This window comes from Etheostoma cragini, chromosome 22 (assembly GCF_013103735.1).
Source record: "Etheostoma cragini isolate CJK2018 chromosome 22, CSU_Ecrag_1.0, whole genome shotgun sequence".
NCBI classification, from domain to species: domain Eukaryota; kingdom Metazoa; phylum Chordata; class Actinopteri; order Perciformes; family Percidae; genus Etheostoma; species Etheostoma cragini.
Genome location: NC_048428.1, coordinates 14,560,381 through 14,580,381, shown reverse-complemented (window position 1 = coordinate 14,580,381; position 20,001 = coordinate 14,560,381). Strand labels below are relative to the sequence as shown.

The following is a 20,001-nucleotide window of genomic DNA, read 5'->3' as shown; positions in this document are numbered from 1 at the left end:
TATATTCACTACTTTTTCCTTAGTCGTCATCCTTTGTGTACTGTCTCAATCACATTGTGCCTAGAAACACATGTAACATATTCATATGTAATATGCATGCCTTTCAATGCAAAAGTGAGGGTGACTACGAAAAGCAAATCTTGAGTAAAGTGTTGAAAAGGAACAAAGTTCAGAGTCAATATTTACATGAATGTGCTTCTGTTACCTTCTGTCTACTCAGACAGGAAATATCTCAAGGAGCCAGTTTACAAGACAAATATACTTCCATTTAACAGCAAGAGATAATAATAAAGGTTCTGCGGTTTTATATTTTAAAACTAACTCCAGTCTGTCATTCCTTAAAGTCTTTGCACCACTCTTCAGACCAATAACACATAGGCTGCACTGCTAAGCCCCCTGAATTCCAACGAGGCCTGCGTGTCTTCAAAGTTTGACAGCTGATGATGCAATGTGTTAACCTTTCCCCACCCATGGAAGGTTACTCAAGCACTAGTATACCCCAACATAAGATTTATGTGCACATAACATAGAAAATATGATCTTTTAAGCATCTTTAAATATATCCTCAAATTATGCAGGCCCCCCCCCCACCCCCACCCCCCAACAGAGATCCACACAGATAAACATCACAATGCATTGACATAATTCATTCTGTACAGATGAGTGTATGGGTAATGGGTAATCTTCACATACTCTTTACTCTTCAAATACATTATGAACTGGGTTAGAATTAGACAGGGTCATGGGGTCATAGGGTTAGGATTAATTATGAGGTTGGGATACTGGAAATATATGATGACAAGGATAGTCTTTAACATCTACTTTTTGTCAACTGATAGTTGAGAAATCGAGGGTCACAGACAATTCACTAGTTTAAAACAATTGAGCATTAAGATCATATATACCCTTTTTAGGACCCACCTCCAGAATTGAGGTAGCGCTTGCCACTGCGCACTGAGGGGTACTTGTCAGCTAGTCGCTTGTCCGGCCATATCAATCCCTCTGCAGCAAAAAGCACTTTGTGATTGGCTTTCTGGAACTTCCTGAGAATCTCTTCGGGTCCCCCAGCAAAGATAAGATCATAGCTAAAAGGGAGTGGACAACAGATAGTTATCTTTTTCTTTCCCCCTTTAGGGGCATTCTGACAGTTTTCTCTTATAGTATTCTTTGTCTTGTCATCTGACACACAACCCAGGTTTCTACTTGCTTGAGATAGATAGAAATCATAATGTAAACAGTGAGCATTCTTCACGAGTGAGCCTTTGTATAAGCAAGCATTTCTTGGATTGTTCTGTGAGATGTTGAGTCTAGCTTTGACAGACATTAACGCTAGGGTAACCAAACGTCCTCTTTTGCTCGGACACGTCCACTTTTTACATACTGTCCGGGGGGGTTTATAAATTCATGGGAATGTCCGCTTTTTGCTGTTTTTAATGGAACCATTGAGCGTGTACTTAAATTGACTGGCGCTTTTCACACAATGCCACGGGACTTTGTTGCATGACGTAATTCCCGAGAGGCCGCCCGCGCACATGCAGGGAGCAGATCAGACAGCGGAGCAGCATTGCACAAAAAATGCTGTAGCGTTAGTGCAGCTCCACAAAAAAACCATTTCGCATACCGTAGTCTTAAGTGATATTTAGGTAAAGCTGGATTTTGAAGCTGACACAGAATAGGTCATATTTAGAACATTATTTCACATTTATTTATTTGAAAAGAGGGCTATTATTTTGTTACAGGTTGTTACAGATTTAAGTGTATTACATAAGTTACTTTTGTACCATTGAGGCATAATAAAGCATGTTCATTAACCTCTGAGAAGCCTGTCTGAATTTGTATCTCAAGGCTGTCTTTTTTTTTTTTTAGTATTTTTTTGGAAATCAAAATATGGTCACCCTAATTAACACACAATACGCTGAACTTTCTGTGACAGACAGAGGAAAAAGTGCCTAACCCATATAAAAAGGCCTTGTGGTGTTTATTAGCGGGCAAAGGGAAGTTATTTAAGGATGTGGATACTCCTAATGTTTTTGGAGATGTTAGTTTGAGGTGTGTGTGAAGTTATAACGGTAAAAGAGCCGATTTATCCTGGTGACCCTTTCCAGAGTCACTGACTATCAAACACTCTCTTCTGGATGGAACTTTGATCCTGTTCTTGTGTCTGTGTACACCCTATCGTTGAACACACTACCCATCCAAAGAACTCCTGTACACGCAATTTATTTACAGTGTCAAGAAATGTAAAAGACATTCTGAACCACCCCTGTGAGGCATGTAATGAGATGAAGAGATGTCTAACATTGATGAGGAAGCCTGCAAGCTCTACTGTACAGTATCTACTGTACATCTGGCCGACACATGTTCATAAACGTACCCTCTGTCCCTCCTAAACTTGGCAATCACATTTATTGCTTCAGTATAAAAAGGTCTGCAGTCCTTGACAAAACATTTATGACAATGTTTAAAAGTTGTTATTATTTATGAGAATAAATGGAGGACTAACCTGGCCATGGAATGAACTAGTCTGTTGTACATTCTCTTTGTGGGTGTTGCCAATATTATCATCTAACTATAAACTGCTGCATATGATTCAGCTTCATGTGTCCTTTTTAGGTAATAAACAGAACACTAATAGGCCGTGTTTAATACGTTTAATGATGCACAATGCACCCCATAGTGTGTTTACACTTTGTCACCATTCCATTGGGTTTTCACTAAGGTTGTAGTGGCTTTTACCATGGTCACACCCACAAAACAAGAGCAAACGTAAAATGGGCAACAGTGAGTTTTTATTTTTATTTTGCAATTACAAAGTTGTGGAGTTTGGGTTGACCAGATGCTCAAATATTTTGAAGCCCAAAAGTGACTTCTATATGTTTAAATTGTCTACCAATTCCAAATTGCATAGAGCGACTGAAAATGTTAAGGGCGGGACAAGGTTGCACAGCAATTATAGCATTCATTATTCATGTGACATGGTGCACTAAGTATTGGCATCTTCTGCTCCATTTGAGGAAATATGGCTTGCAAAGCTGTTATTATTTTAACCCACTCACATGAACTCAGTGAAACTGAGGCTTTGAAAACTCCTCATTCAGCTACCTGCATGTTACAACTACTCTCCTCATATATTGACCAATACTCGTTTTTACGTGAATGAGTAGAGGGCGTTTTAGAGCTACAGAAGTGTGCCGAAGCACCATTTACTGTGGAGGCATTGCTTTCATAGCAATGATTACAGTCTGTCATTTTGAAAATAAGTTTAATTTCTAACTCATACATCTACACAGTGTTTTGCATCACTTTTTTGTTATGGACATGTTTTTTTATTTCAAATTAAAGCTTAATCAAAACAAAGCTCAATCTCTATGAAAAGCAACACACACAGCCTCGGCTTATTCTTGTTATACTTGTTGGCTGAAAACATGAAATCAGAATGAGGCATTCACCTTTTTACAGTATTTTAAAGTAATATATCTTTTGGGAAATAATTATTTTAAGGAACATAGTGAATATTTAAATAATCCATCCAAAGCGCATCACTGAACACAATATTAATTTAGATTTTGAGATATATTTGCAATGAATCAGAATTATTAAGAAAAGTCAGACTACATAGGAAAGGTAGCGTTGGTCTGAAGTTACCACGAAAATGATGATAAAAATGTCATGTAAAGTGAAATCAAACAAAAGCTAATATTTAGTATGTGTCATGTATAAATCTTATAAGCGCTTATGATATATAGATATATTTGTTCAACATACCTGTCCACAGAAAGAACAAGTAGATCTTCCTGGTCCGCCAGTGCCTCCATGGCCTCCTTCAGAAGTCTGACTTTTTGCCCTCCACCGATAGAACGACCCACATCCCCACCCTTCCATGCTTCTCCCATTCCCAACACCTGAAACAGAATACATGAAGTCATAGAGCCCAACGTGAGCTGGCTTGGCACTAACTTCTTCAGCAGGCAGCCCAGCAGCACTGTAAAAATGCTTTCCTTCACTTATTTTTCAGTCTTCATTTTTTTATCTCTTAAAAATTAGCAATTCTCCCACCAGGAGGAACATTGTGTACTTTTCGTCTAAGATATAAGACATTTCCAATAACCTTTCTAAAATAGGGCATAGTGAGATGTAACTTGTAAGAATACAAAATAGCTGTTGTGGGAAAAATAAGGCAATTTTTGTTGTTACCCTTTTCACCCACTGATAGATAGAATGACATATTTTATAAGTTCATGTGTGTAAAAGCTGCCAAAAACACATTCACACAATTGGACTCTTTTGTATCACAACTGTGAATTAAAACATTAACACACTGCTGTTGGGGGAGATCTAGATAAGAGTGTGAGCAACCTCTTTTGTGTGAGGCTCTTAGTTTAAGGCAGCTTCATACTGATAATCCACATGGGCCGAGTTTCCTGCGGTACTGAGGAAATGCCTGAGTTGCAGACAAATGATCAGTGCCCTGTTATTCTTTGTTTACCAGGGTAGTCTCATTGGGTTTGCTCAACAAACATAAGTGCACACCAAGCCCAGAAGAACAATTTAACCAAGCAAAGAATAACAAGAAATTGACAACATTAACTCTTATTTAGAAAAGTCTTGGTAAGGGCCCAAAAAGGCTAGCAAAGTAGCTTGCCAGTATGTGACTGCAAGAGAGGGAATACAAGCAGTTGCAGCAGGGTCACAGAAGGGCAAGGACCATTCTAATGCGGGCGGTGAATTAACGCTGAGGAGTTTCTCTTTAAATGGATGTTTTTGCAGCTTGATTCAGTCTGTTTTTTGTTGTTTTTAATAGGCCTTATCAATCCGAAGTATGTGTTGTTGAAAACGTGTGTGTTTGGGTGTTTTAATTTTATTTATTTTTAAATGAGAAGACAATCTTACCTTCACAGTGTAGTTGAAATAGTTTGCAGATTGCATAAAGCGGAGGAACCCATCCGTTTCCTCTGTTGCAACAGTTAAGACGAGCAATTTTTCTGTAAAAGAAAAAAAAACATTTCCACAACCTTACTTATGTGACTTATAAAGTCATTACATAGTTTTGGGCTACAAAAGTATAGGGATGTGCGGATATAGTGTTTTTTTGTGGCATTTTAAGTTGTGAATTTAGAGCAAATTCTTGGTTAACATTGAAGGATATCACCATAAATATGTAGTGTTTGATGCTTATATATAAGTATTGAGATCCCCAATTGTGTAAACCAAGTTCCTTGTTAACCTCAGACCTATGTCAACAAACTGGTGGGTATTTGGTTTAACAGTCTAAACCTACATCTGAAATTAGGAACATCTACTGTAGTTTTCATTTGATTTAAAAACACATGCATATTTTTAAAAGTGAATTCAAGCATTTCCTTCTTCTCTGGTCAAAAGAACTCCCACAAACCTACAGGACATTTCCAGTGGCCACGAGTGCTGAAGTCTGAGGTTGGAGGAAGGGCTAGACCAAATACAAATTACCACCACGATAGCCTCAAGTGAAGATAGAGAGAGGCAGTAAACACCCACTAAGCTAGTTTTCACTTGTCCTATTATTTTTTTAGTTTTTTTAAACCAACTAGGGGTAACCTTGATTAGAAAGGCCACAATATGTGATTGTGAGCCAAGGAGGTTAGTGCCCTGGATATCTAGGTCTGGTTCATCAAGCCCTATTGTTGCATAAAGGAGGACTACTAATTTGTTTCAAGCTTCCAAAAGTTCATTTTAAAATGTGCAAAATGTTGTTCTGCGCTCAGTCAGGCAGGCCAACAAAAAGTTAATGACATTTTAATATGGTTTCATAGGACCACTTGAATACTAATCCTGCTTTTCATGTTTTTAGGGGCAATCTGCCTTCAATTTAATATACAGTACTATATTACACTAAACCCTTGTTAAGGATTTATTGGACATTGGCAAGTTGGATTGGAAGTTTGAAAGAGAACATAGCAGGGCCCTGTAAAGGGCCCCTATAAAGGGCCCAAAAGTGCACTCTACCCCATAAGACAGTTAAAGCCTCTATAAGCCTAGTGTTCGTTTAGTATTTATCTTGTTGACAGCACAGCAAGTATTCCCATGTACATTAAGATTCAAGCTATAAAAACTGAGTGGTTATAATCTAAAAATCGTTACATTCTAGGACATTCTGCAAAGTATGGGAGTTACACAATGATGGATGTGCAGACCACCAAAATTGCAGACATAAAGCTGGTGCAGGCATTTGAAATCGTTAGGACTAAGGGCGGCCACGCACTGGCTGCGTCACGTGAGCGTGTCAGCTGAGTGGCGTGTCGATTTTTATTTCCGCTCCAATGTGAACAGGTTAGAGCTTGTACACTGCCTGCCTGACAAGCACGTCTCAGGCGCGGCTTGAGCATGCATGATGTGTGGCCGGCCTAAGGCAATAGATCAAGTAGTACTGACAATAGTGTCATTAGAACCAATTATAGTAGTAGTAGTAGATTATTGGACACTTTTGTGAAATTATCAAAACTTCAAAAATCAATGAACACTCAACAATTTGTATATCTAACTATGTTTGCTATGTAAACTAATTTCATTAGAGTTGTCAAAGGCTAAAGGGGGAGGTTACCCCGTCAAACAAGTTAAGATAGCCAACAATTTGTAAGTTTACATTTTTTTTTATGACAAACAAAAAATGAAAAATTTGCATTGTGTAGGCACTAAAAATAACTTTTCACACACTACAAACAAAAAATCCAAATGTGCAATGGTATAGGTGCTGAAATTGACTTTTTTTTGACGTTTTCATACACACAACAGGCTATGTCTTAGACCTGATGCAACTCAGGTTCAAGGAGATCATCCATGACCCCCTTCCTTATCTTGGAGCAGTACAGCAGATTCCTGTGCCCCGGGACCTGTATGCTCAGCTTGACAGGCCTTACATAGACGATACTGTTGCTGAACATGTGTCACAGTTCAGTTGCGGGGAGGGGGTCTGAACCCGACATACTGCCCTGAAGCCTCCAGAAACTTCCTCCGTATATGCAGCACCACACAAGAGGGGACCACAATACGGACACTTCTTCCAAGAAAACCCCAGCACCGGCTCACAAAAGTCCTATAGGTCATGTGTCTACATCGCCTGCAAAGAGAACAGGGTGTTGTGGAAAATCACTTTTTTTTTCTAAAGTTTTTCATTTTGTTGTCTTCATAGTAGTGTGTTTTTGTAATAATACTGAACCACTAATCAATGGGTATTGTTATAAACGTTATATTCATATACTTGAACTGCTAACAGTGGTATCAAATTGGCTTCACCTTTCCATCCCTCTGATTCTCTACCGGCCATGGTCAACTCTGTAAATATTCATTGCATTGTGCAAAGAATATATATTGAGGCACACCGGATAAAGGCCACCATACAGGTTATCTCCTCAGGAACCTGGGTCATTCTTCTCATGAAAGTAAAAACTAACATTATGCGCCTGCTGTTATTTCACAATGTTGAATGAGCAGAAAGCATAAAGTAGCTTTAGTTAATGTATCTCAAGTTTTAGTTACCTGAGGTATTTCTAGGCAACATATATTTTCTCAATCCTGGGGCATATGTTTACAGTTTCCACAAGTACACCTGCCAAGGTAAGATGGATGTACAGTAGTTTTTTTTTTTAAGTATTACTACAATCTCATAGCCAGATGACCTAATCAGCAGGATAGTAGTTCCAAGATAACATTAGACCTACTGGCACAAGCGAGAGCAGTAATACTTTAGACGTAGCATACAAACTAAACGGAAATAGAAGTCTCCTGTCCAGCTAAATGGACGTCCTGTTGTAAAATAACGTTACTACTACGTGGAAAAGAAAGTACTTAACTAATAATCATAATCACAATCAATCGTTTTTCAGCAGGAGAGTATACAGTAACAATATTACAATAGTGACCATGAGACTTTCATTGTGAGCAGCTCTATGGACTGCCCACTACAAACTGGCCACTAACTTTTTAGCCAACTGGACATCTTGACTGAAATTGCGAGGGTACAAGTTGTAAAATATTTGTCTTTGTGCAAATTAGTAAGCTTTTGTTGCTTACAGTACTAAAAACAAACCTAATACAAAGTTATGCTTAGGCTACAACATTGAAGAGCAGAGTATTACACTAGTATAACAACGACGGCTAATGGTGGGCTATGTGTTGAAAATGCAAATAAATGTTAAATGACTAAATTTACCAGTCTGAAGGAGTCATTTCCAATCTACTGGCAGGTTGCTATATCAGATCCTCCCTCTGATTCAGGCTCAAACAGATACGGTTCAACCCCTAAAGTATCCAGGCTATCTCCACCTTGGATGTTTAAGTGAGTGCTGTTGGTCATTTGAATATTCATGAGCAGACCATATAAGGCAGACAACCTCTCGTTTCAATCCAGGTCAATTTAACAGGGTAGCATGAGGGCCAAAAGAACAGCAAAAGCAACATTTTCAGCCCAACAAATGTTATAAACCCTATCAGGAGACCTTAAGGAACAGCATTAAATACTCTATATAACCATTCTATCACCCTATCAATCTAAACAAAGCCTAAGGACATACAAGAACTAGGCTCTATTCCAAATTATTTTTTGTCAGCAAAATCACCCATCTGCCACCCACTCATCCACACTTAAGTACATTACAAGAAGCCTCCTTCCTGCTCTTTTCCATCCATTTCCTGTCAATGTGACTTAGCCATTCTCTCATCCCAGTCTAGCCTGTGGCCCTGTCGTTGCTCTAATAGCCATTCCAGTACTCCTCTGGTACAGAGGTTCTGTTTCAAGTTGGAAATAGTTCACTGTCTGCCTCTATTGCAACAGCATTAGGTGACAGCGAAGAACTGGGCCAACACACACACACACACATTATGCTGCGCACAGAGGAAAGGGATGCCTTTTGTGATTTACAGGTGTGTTCTTGTTCTTGCCGTGGGATGATGAAGCATAGTGAATGGGTTAGTATAACACGTTTTCTAAATGTAATATGTACATACTGTACATAAAGACCAAATGTGGCAAAAAGTTTTAAATCAAACAAGACACTTTGATTTTCCTTTTTTGTTGCTGGGTGAAGCAAATCTTGGGATAATGGAGTTCAGGCAGTCTCCTGGAAGCCATTCACAGTGTTACACAAAAAGAAAGACAGCTTGAGAGAGATCAAACACAGCTTACTTTCTCACCTTTGTACAGCTGGTCAATTCCAGCGTAGGAAAGGTATGGGGGAGGGGGCTCCAGGAGCTATTCGACCACTGGGCAAGCAGTTCTGACAGAGTATACTGCCACCTTAAGAATTTTCTTCCGGGAAAAAATAGGCTGACAGCTCACATCAATTACCCCTTGGTGACTTTGTTCTAACCTTATGAAACCACAAGCGTTCCTCCCATGGTAACCATGCAGGCCAAATGAGTGCATCCCAACAAGCAAGCTCCCAGTTAAGTACAGCCTGGGGATTCAAACCACCTTTGATTTAAAAGAGATGAGACAGACGTTTTTTTACTTACTACATTAAACTTGTTATTGAAACACACAGGCACATCTCTGTCATGGCTTTACCTTACACAATTCCTGGTAGACAAAATCCCTTAAAATTTGTCGTGGCCTCATGTGACCTATGGCCAAAAACCTTGTACCAAAGTATGAATTATTGTCTGTCAATTCTATGCCAAGCCAAGCTCATACATGCTTTGTATCTCATGATTAACGGGGTTGTCAATTGGCTGCTTTTAAGTCTAGATTTTAATTGGGCTTTCCATCACTTCTATATAATCTGTTTGGCACAATGCTCCGACAAAGATTGTAAAATTGCACATCTAACTATGGATCATAGGCAAAAGGTGACCAACCTAGCATACTTTGTTGAGGTACAGATTTTATACTGACCAAGTAGCAGTTTATTTTAAACTAACTTTCCCCCATGCTTGCCATCACACTTATAGTCTTATATTGTAGCGTGTCCTTCTGTATATCTGTAAATGGCTTTTGGGGCATTTTTGGCCTCCTTAACAAATTGGCCGCCTGTTCACCTTGTTTTTATGTTCAGAACATTTCATTAGGTATGCCTTTTAAGGTTACTCAAAGTTTTCTCAAATTACAGTATTCTAAAATATTTAACAAAAAACATTTGAGTCGAGAAATAAGCAAAACAGTAACATAAACTTGACCCATTTGTTTTAACAACCCTGCCTAGTTGGACAGTTTGATCGGAGTTTTGTGAACCTGGTGCATTGTCCTGGACCCAGTATGTCAGTTTCGTTGGGCACATATGTTCGGCAAGCATGAACCTCCTCTTTCAGTCATCGTCTTCCACCCCCACTATGTAAAAGGGTGTGATTAGTTTACCAAGGGCCTGGCCGGTTGGAAATCTGTCTCAATGTGAGAAGCCCAAATGTATCTGCCAGAGCGAAGGAAACATGACAGATTGGTCTTCCTTCCAATCTTATTACAAAATTGAATCGGGCCAATTGTCCCGTCCTTTGATGTGTTTTTTATGTAAGTAACACTAATGAAATATAACGGAGACAAATAGCAGCACTCAAAAGAAGTTTTCTGACAGCTTTGGTTTTGGAGGATGAGTGTCTAGTCAGAGTAAACAGCAAGTTCTCACGTCATTACTGAATGAACAGCACACAAGGGGGAGAGGAATGTAGCTCATACAGTGCTGCTGTAACTCTTCTCCAAGAAAGGCATGGACGGCAAATAGTCTTCCCTCCCTCTCTGTACCACATGGGCTTAGCCATCTAAGTAAACTTTCACACTTCTATGAGCAAACGTTGTGATTCACTGGCTGGGCCTAAGCTTAAGTAAGCATTTCTTGCAAAACGGAAAGCGCTATCAAGGGAATGTACCCTGGCCTTGAGCATAAGGATAACAGGATCTTTCCTCTTTGATGAGACAGTCCTGGACAGTGAACACACACCCCTGTTCTTTCTATTTTGGTCATCCAAGTAAACAGTAAAAACGTGTTGGGGAAAGGAAAGTGCAAGTATTTCAGTTAAAAGTCCACATTCCTTTGTCCTTGCATTCTATTTGCGTGAGCCTGCCTTTAATCTACAGGTAAAGCAAGAAACTTTGAGATGGGGAAAAGGAGAAATTATTGAAGTCCTGATTCATACTTGCAGCACAGTAATGCTCGATTCTACTTTTTTCTTAGCATAACCCAGTGTACCATGCCTGAACCTGGGCATTTTCCTAAAAATAAGCGGCCCCTGAAAAGCTAGCTCTAAACATATGAAATGTAAATTTAACTTTAACTCAAGTCAAGACTCCCAGGCATTCACTCTCATGGGCAGGTCTTACCTCTAAATTCCACTAAGTGTGTGTGTGTTTGGTTCCGGCGACGGCCCAGCCACCAGAGCAATCGCGGCCACTTAAGACAATACTTGTGATTCCACCAACGTGTCCCACAAGCGGCATGCTGCTCCTCTAAAAATATGCGCTAGGTCCATATTTTACGGAGCCGTCTCACAGGCCGGGCAGGAAGTTGGCTAGAGCAAATATCCGGGAAAAATGACCCAAATCAACTAAATGTGCTTCTACACAACCTGGTGTGGTATGAAGCATGATGAAGAACAAAACAAAACAACGGCGCATCTACGCCTAGTGGATTCCCCTATTTAGAGTTGTGTCACAATTTCAGCAATGATTGTAAAGCTGAAACCCCTTATTGTATTATTCAATGTAACATCCACTTTCCACCCTAGTGTTATTTCTAAAAGGTGACATTTTGAGTCAGGTTACTTAAGAAATTTGTAGAGGAAAAACATTAGTGTAATCTGTTGGTATGTAATGCATGGTTGATATCCACGTAGTTTGGCCACCTCAGCGAGTATTTGCATGCAGACAGAGCAGTCACACATGTCCCAAGTAAATGAAAGTAATACCTAAGCAGTGAGTTATTTATTATTTAAATACAATTAATTTTTCTAACCACAACAGCAAAGGGAAGTCAGTGTGTAAGCAAAACCACACTTAAAATCCATATTTTGGACACTGGCTAAATCAGAGCAGAAATAGCACTTATATCTGTTCACAGAGACCTGCATAACATAATAATAATAATAATAATAATAATAATAATAATAACTAAGAAGGATAAACACAAAAACAAAATTATGCCATCTTTTTAGACCAATGCATTTCTTTAACTGCACTTAAGCAACTCTGCCATTCATTTAATTCTCAGACCTCAGCTGAACATAGCATGCTACCCAACCTACAGTTACTTTTTAATATGTTCCAGCTTTAGAATGCATTATAATTTTAATGTAACTACAAGCAGCTTTGGCATTGAGGTAGGGATAGGCACTTTTAATATCTAAATCCACAAGCCCCTAGACCTGCAGACCTTCTTTTTCGCCTAAGAAATACCATTGTTGCTACCTAGGTGAGGACTCCATGTGTTAGCAATTAGCTGTAGTCACCCCATTTAAGGAATGGATACAAAAGGGACTAGAAAACCAAATGCTGGCAGGTTGGTTCGTGGGACATTATTTTTAGCTGTCTACAACTACAATGGATTTGAATTTCTAGTAATATTTCAAAGTCACCATAGTTGATAAAACACACCATTTCCATAACACATGTGGTGTGTAGTGAATCTGCAGAGCGCGCCTGTGTTTTCAATTACACATGTCAAACCACAGGCACTTCAGCCCTAGGATGTGGCATGATGTCACCAGCATTGGGCAAGGAAACAATTTTGTAGTCTCGTCACACATCATTTTGAATCAAGAATAGCTTATTTTTTTACTTTCTGAAAAACAACTGTAATGTAGAAAGAAAAAAAACAACTCATTCAACTGGTTAATGTCATGCAGTGCTCTTATAGAGTAATGATTACAGTCCGATGTTACAGTCAAGCTTTAAATCTTTTATTGTTGTTTTATTGAATACAAACCCAATATAATTCAACATAATGCATTTAGAGATTAACAATTTAGGTTAACACAGTGCTTTAATAATGTTTGCTGAAATTGCTGTAAGTCAAAGCAGAACACAATTTTATGATATAAGATATTGTATGTTTATAATATTTCCTGCGAAGGGCATATAAGCCAAGCATTTTAATGTACAACCACATGCTGTTTCTTTGAAACAGCTCCTGTTTCTTTATCTGGAAAGTGAATTCAAAATGCTTTCAAGATAAGTCGTGAAATGCTCCCTAAGTGCATGGTTAGGCATCTGCATATTCACCTAGCTTGTTAATTTGAACAGGCTATAATGATTACTTAATACAAACTGAAATTGCTGGCTCTTAAAAAAAGACAGTACTTTATATTATATTATGTATACCTGTTGTGATTCAACCAAGGGCAAGTTTCCTAGTAAAAAGACCCAAGTTGGTACTGACTACTTCTGACAAACGTTAAAAACATCACATTGGTACAGTATGCTACAGTAAATATTTCAGCATTGGTATCTTGACAACTACAAATGACTAGAGCTTAAAAGAAAGCTCTACAACTTTGATCCACGACAATTTGAAAAGTACACCCTCTCAGCTGTATCAATTCGAGATTCAGCCAACATGGTTCTTGCCAAACATACCCATAAAACACCTGCTCAATTCACACCTGCTCAATTCACACTGTCATCATTTAAACGCACGGCTAGATCGTAAAATTGAATAGTTGTACTAGACCTGACAACTTTGCTGAAATGTCATCTGTTTTCAGTTTTGCTTATGAGGAAGACATTACATCATGGGAACTGTCGACTTGTCAGTTGAGAGTGGTAGTAGCTCAGTCAATAGGGAGTTGTGTACCAGATGGTCGCTAGTTCAAATCCCTATCCCAAAGTATGGTGTTGGACTGGTAGCTGGAGAGGTGCCTTGTCACCACCTAGGGACTGCTAAGGTGCTCAATAGTGCATGTATAGGTACTGAACATGTGTGATTAATTCAGGTTGTTTGTAATAACTGTAATAAATGATTTGATCCATTTGATAGTTGGCAGAATACCTTAGATGCAGCTTAAAAAAAAAAAAGAGAGACAAAAAGCAGCCAATATCTGTGCTTATTTGTGTCACTTGCTGTGATTTAGTGACAATGTCCTTAGGTGTAACAGGGTTTGTTATTTTGTTAGACTGGAATTACAGGCAATAGAGAGCACCATTATACAGAATATAAGGCATGGACAACTTAAGGTAGAGTTTCCTTTTCTTCTCTATAAAATACTCCCTGCTGACATGTCAGTGGCGTCTGGGAGAGATGTAATAGTGGAGCAGAACAGATCATAATGACTAATGACATTTATCTTTGTCTCCCACACACACACACACAATCAGAAAAACGTTGTTTCTAAGCAAATGTCTATTTGTAAAATATTGGGCTAAGGACACTGAAAACACTGGAGAAACTTTGTTTTCAATAGAATGTCTTACAGTGGTTAATAGTTAATAGTTTTCTGATACTTGTCTGTTTTACTTGTTAAAACACCGTATTGTAAAAATGACTCCAAAGGCAACTCAGTGGCTTCGACTCACCACAAGAAATACATCCTAAATCCAATATATACTCTGTCAGAAGTGCTGTTCACACAGTCAGTCAGAAATAAGTGAAAGGCTCCTTTCAGGTGGCTGGACGGAGGGGGTCTAGGCCGCCTACTTTTTGCAACTTTCCAAAACCAACAAACCAACAGCCACGTCCGCTGTTCACAGAGACTGGCAAGGTGCACGTAAGTGAGAGATGGGCAGAGCCCTGCATTCCTCCTTCTGCACTGTCCTTTTTGCTGCTAATTCACAGCCTTTGCATCTGTGCTACAACCGATGGAGAGGCATTTTGAACTAGAGAAGACTTGGAGGGCAGGTATCTGAATCTGCCTGAAGTCTGAACGAACAGAGAAACACTCTCCTTACATATCAGCTCGCACAAGTGACGTTTAACACAAATCAGGAAGTATGAATACATGTGTATGCTTCATGTGAATGCAATATTTTCTTATTTTTCATTGGTTCCTTGCTAACTACCATTTCTACTTTGTAATTTCCCCTCACTATGATAACCAGCACCTCGCCCCATCTGAAAAGGCTGTCACTCTGAAACTGTATGGATGACTTGGTGTTATAAAGGGGAATAATTACACACCGCATAATCCTAGCAAGTAAGCGGTTATTCACTTCACTTTTCACTACAATACTCTCTTTCTTAAGGAAAGAAAGGGAAGAAAAACAGTTTGACTGAGAACTTGGGGGGAAAGATGACTCATCAAGTTGATATTCCACAGTTAACACCTCATACAATAAGTGTAAATACATGTGTTTTTGACATCATGAGCCAGACAGGCCCTAAAATGGCTGATAACTGGACTGTAAAAAGGAATGGCTTCTATTTGGTTTAGAGAAATAAGAGGAAAAAAAACATGTGGGCGTATAATGTGTAATACAATTCCTTGTGCAACGTGTTTTGGGTCTTGAGCTATGCTACATAAACATAAATTGAGTTGGTAGAATGATTTGTGTAGTACATTAAAAGGTCTTTAGTAGTTAAAGAATGATGTCACATACAGAAATTGCAGAAACTAGTCTATCACATTTAGCTGTTTGCACACCAAGGAAGTCATTTGATGAAACCTCTGTCATGTTGCTGTATTTGGCAATGCAATGTACGGAAAAAACTGTAAAAAGTGGACTCAATTTTTATTGTGTGTTTGGTGACCCACCCTTTTTCCTACAGAAACCAAATCTCTTTAAACTTGACATGCCTCTATTGTTATAAAAAGATAAGTGTTTCTGCATTTCAACTATCGTAGCAGGGCGGCAATATTAAAACTTCTTTTTCTGTACAGTAAATATGACACCTGGTTAAATATTGGAGAACAGGAACAGAATTAAACCAAAACCAATTAAAACACTTTGATATAATCACATGTTAACGCCATTGGATGATTTCTTTATTGCACGCAGTTTGAATGGACATTACAGCATGAAAACTTCTATTTGCTGCAAATATACCTCAAATTCCATTTGTAAGAGATTTAGTAGGTTCAGTGAATCAATCCCAGCAAACTGTTTGACCTTTTCTTCATGATTTAATCCCCACCAGGTGTACTAACAAGGATTTTATAAGCAAACATCTTGACCCTTGTAAAGTTAATGTGGCTGCTGTGTGACAGACACCCAGTTAGTCCAGACCAGAAGACAAAACGAGCCTGTGGAGACTGAAGGCAGCTGTTGTACCCTGAAAGTAGACTCCTTCCCCCAGCAAAATGCATCATTAAAAAAAGTACCACATTTGCAGAGGTAACTGACGTATAGGCCCACAGCAATTACGACACCAACAGTGGTATAAAAAATACGCACCCACTTGTGTTGTTCTTTACAACAGTCCCTGTGAGTGTGAAAAGAGCGGTGTTTAACGTAAAGGATTTTAGGGTAATTTAGAGCAATTCAGCAACAGGGACACGCCTAGGGAGCATAAACCTATTGATATACTATAGGTTGTCTCAACAGCTGAGCATCCAGTTGGGTCCAGTCCATCCAACTTCAGTTAGAAAAACTGTTTCTCATTTTTAGGCACATCATAGCTTGTTTGCTATTAAAATCAAATACTAACAGATTTCTTGCCCATTTAGATTTATAGTAGGTCTAATCCAGGCCTTAGAACTGTCTGTTTTTTTTTTTTTTGTTCAAGTGTCAACAAGTGAAACCCTCAAAGACTCGCCTCCGACTGGTTCTCATACTGAAATTTTACAGCCTGACATGCGTATTTATATCCCGTGGCTGCAAGCTGCCAAACAACATCAAATGAAAGCAGGATTGTGAGAAACCGCAGACGGATCTTTTGCGTCGAGAACTATCATGTAGACCTACAGCGATATCACGCTCTAATATGTGTAGCGCTTGACATGTTCAGATTCACGCACTGGTGCAACCTGCGTCTCTTGTAGGCTACTGTAACATCATGCGAGCGGTAAATTACATCTTTGAAAATTGATGATTTAATATCCCCACACTTAGCATGACAGCTGTGAAAAAAAGATGTCAAGATGTGTTCGTCAAACGTGTGCAATGACAACATGCTGTTTAAGTTCGGGGCGACCCGCAAACATTAGGAAGGAGAAGGAACAAAAAAAAGTGTTTTACCTTTAGGAATAGGCGCAGGAACTTGAGGTGTATCAGTAGAGTAGACAGAATTTGTAATCTTCATCAAGCAGGAAAACACAAAACTAAACTTGAGGTACTCCATTGCGTGCATTGTGCGTGTTCCCGGACAAAGTGCGGGTCACCGACTGGACTATTACCTCCCAGCCCGAAAGCAGTGGTCAGTATCAGCCCTGCAGGTAGGCTACGCTCTCGCGATAATAAGATAATAAATATAAAATAAAAATCCTCTAATGGATATGAAGTTTTCTAGCGCAGGAGCACTGGAGGCAGCTTGTACTGCAGTAGTATAAGTACTGCTAGTCAGGGAAATTAGAGAGCAACAGGCGTGGTTCCTTAATTGCAGCGGTGAAGTTGCAGCCCATGAGGAGACGCCGTGCAGTGGAGAAAAGATAACGGAGTTCACCACTGACACAGGGATGTTCTTTGTGAAAGTGTGACTAAGCACAGCTGCATTTGAACCCCCCACCCCTTTACTGTTACATATCCCTCCCCTGGGCCCCTCCCCCAGTGAACCCAGCGCCTGTCTGGCCAACACTACTCCCCTTCTACACCGTGCTCTTAAGAGACTTTTCATTCAGCCTCATTAGCGCAGACCATGGAAGAGAACTACAAAAATCTTATTTAAAATGCGGTAATATTCAGCATACTGTATAATGCTTTAATCATCATTAAGTTTGGTGTTTTTTATTAGGCTGCATGGGGAGATAGCATCAAAAATGGCTAGCTTTGGATAAAGTCAAAAGTTCAAAATACTTAGAAGTTACAGTCAACAGTTAAATGTCAAACAAATAAAAATGTACTTAAAGGGAAGTAGATAGGTGTACATCATGCTATAGATTAATATTATTGATATATTATTGTGATGGCAGCATTTTTTTTTGTAGTCAGTGGAGCTGTGTTGCATTTTATGTTAAGTAGTTTAATCTGTAACAATGCATCATATTTTTTTTTTAAAGATTTTTTTTGCAAAGTAAATATAGATGTCAGACACCTTTGGGGATGCAACATTTCCCTGAACTGCAGTGGAGTAAAAGTATAAAACATAAAATAATGGATATACTGTTATGTAAAGTACATTTACCACCAGAGTGGTTAGTTACTTCCCACTGGGGCTGCTTTGGGGAAACTTACTAACTAACTTAATTCAATTAACAATCACTTACCCTCTGCTCTCCATAATAAAGACTGACACAAAGTATCACGTCCAGCTTCGTATTTGGGTCTCCCAGTGTTTCAGCTGACCTTGAAACCAATGCTTTTTCTCATTTGTTTCTCATGTTTCTCACTTATTCCTTATTAAGAGTAACAGACTTGCCCCCCCCTGCCCCCCCGGCGCAAACCACTACTGTCTGGTGAACAATTCACATGTCAGTAGCGCTGAATGCCCAGATTGTTTTACTTAATGACATCAACGGGTTCATGGTTTTGAATGCAGAGGGAGTAGGAGCCAAAGTTGTATATGAGTTAAATGACTTCTTTTCAGAGAGGCACTGATAAACCCTGATTCTAGAGCCATGCCAGATAAAACAAATACAGTACTTGGATATCATCCATTCTTTTTACTGTAAGTCAGCAAGCAACAGACACTAAAGTCCGTGCTGGGCAGGCACGATTATGGAAATGATTATGTCATGAGAAAATGTCCACTTTGAATCTTGCTGTCTAACTTCGAACAATAAAGGCAATCCTCCCTACTGTGAAGCTCTGACAAACACAAACAGAGTTCACACAACACAGCATTAACCCGGATTTGCAAAGGTATCAATCCTATTATTTGCAATCAAAATGAGCCTTAAAGAATGTGTAATTCAACGACTCAGTGACCAATATCTGACAGGAATTTTTGCCGCATGGGATAGTGAGGGAACTCTCTGCAGCTGGAAAAAATAAGTGTTGGTGGTACAGAACCTCATCCCGCATCTTGGCAGAGTGCAATAGGGAATATGCTGTATCTTGATTCAATTCACTGGCTGAGTCCCAGCACTCACCAGACATTTGGAAACGCCAGTGAAATGTCCTCTGGGTTTGTTTAAACCCTGACAAAATGTAAAGATTTTATATGAGGATTAGTTAGAGGTTTAGTTAGAGATGTGAAATACTGTATAGCCTATAAAAAAACATGATGGCATTGTGGTCTTTTTTTACCTTTCTAAGTCAGGAGATGGGACATTTTAAGGGCTCATGGTGGCGGCAGTGCCACTCATGACACATTTGAACTTTGGATGCATGTGATGTGGGTGAGAAAATGGCATTTAATTACACAGAAATTGGCACATACAAAATGCAGAGACTGGGAGACTGCTGTGGTGTGGGGTGAGGACGAAGTGGAAAGCCAGAAGCTCATCAGGACACCTGCACATAATTATCCCCACTCTATATATTCCTGGGTATCAGCAAAAGGTAGCAGACTTTGGATTACACGCACACATGAACTCACAGTTAAATACAGCTGTATATCAAACCTTAAAAGGAAGCACAGACTGCAGGGAATCTTCAAACAGCGCAGGTGGTTTGCTCTGGAGTCCGCTTTCTAATTCTGACTTATTTCTGTGCCAAATAAAACACACAAGCCTCCAGCTTCCACTGTCCTTGCATTAGTAAAAGACTAAACAGTGTTCCAGCCTCCTGACGACAGTAGACCATCCTCTATTTTCAGCACTGTTGTGGAAACAGTGGGTTCACAGGCAGTGTTTAAATGTAATCAAACTGAAAGAAGAAACAGATGATTCATTAGGGAGGCAGACTATAAAGGGGATGCCTAATATTGAACATAAAACTAGTTATTCCTATGAGGAAAAAGACAACTTCTGAGTAAAGGGACAGATGGGAAAATAAAGCTAAAATTGTTTCTCCATTCATTCACTGCTTTTTTCTTATGACCACCATCAATAATGTTGGTCATATAATCTAAAGAA

At 39.2% G+C, this 20,001-nt stretch overlaps 1 protein-coding gene across 2 annotated transcripts in view; it reads right to left on the bottom strand.

Annotated features, from left to right (window-relative positions):
* The window catches only part of plod2 (procollagen-lysine, 2-oxoglutarate 5-dioxygenase 2), a 33,237-nt gene extending 15,707 nt beyond the window's left edge, over positions 1-17,530 (bottom strand). For both annotated transcript variants that reach the window (XM_034862137.1, XM_034862138.1), the window contains exons 1-4: positions 17,066-17,530; positions 4,891-4,982; positions 3,766-3,902; positions 922-1,085 (exon numbers count right to left, since the gene is read on the bottom strand). In XM_034862137.1, the coding sequence (XP_034718028.1) occupies positions 922-1,085; positions 3,766-3,902; positions 4,891-4,982; positions 17,066-17,177 (505 nt within the window). In that variant the 5' untranslated portion in view covers positions 17,178-17,530. The remainder of the gene's footprint in view (positions 1-921; positions 1,086-3,765; positions 3,903-4,890; positions 4,983-17,065) is intronic.
* Between the last annotated feature and the right edge of the window lie 2,471 nt (positions 17,531-20,001).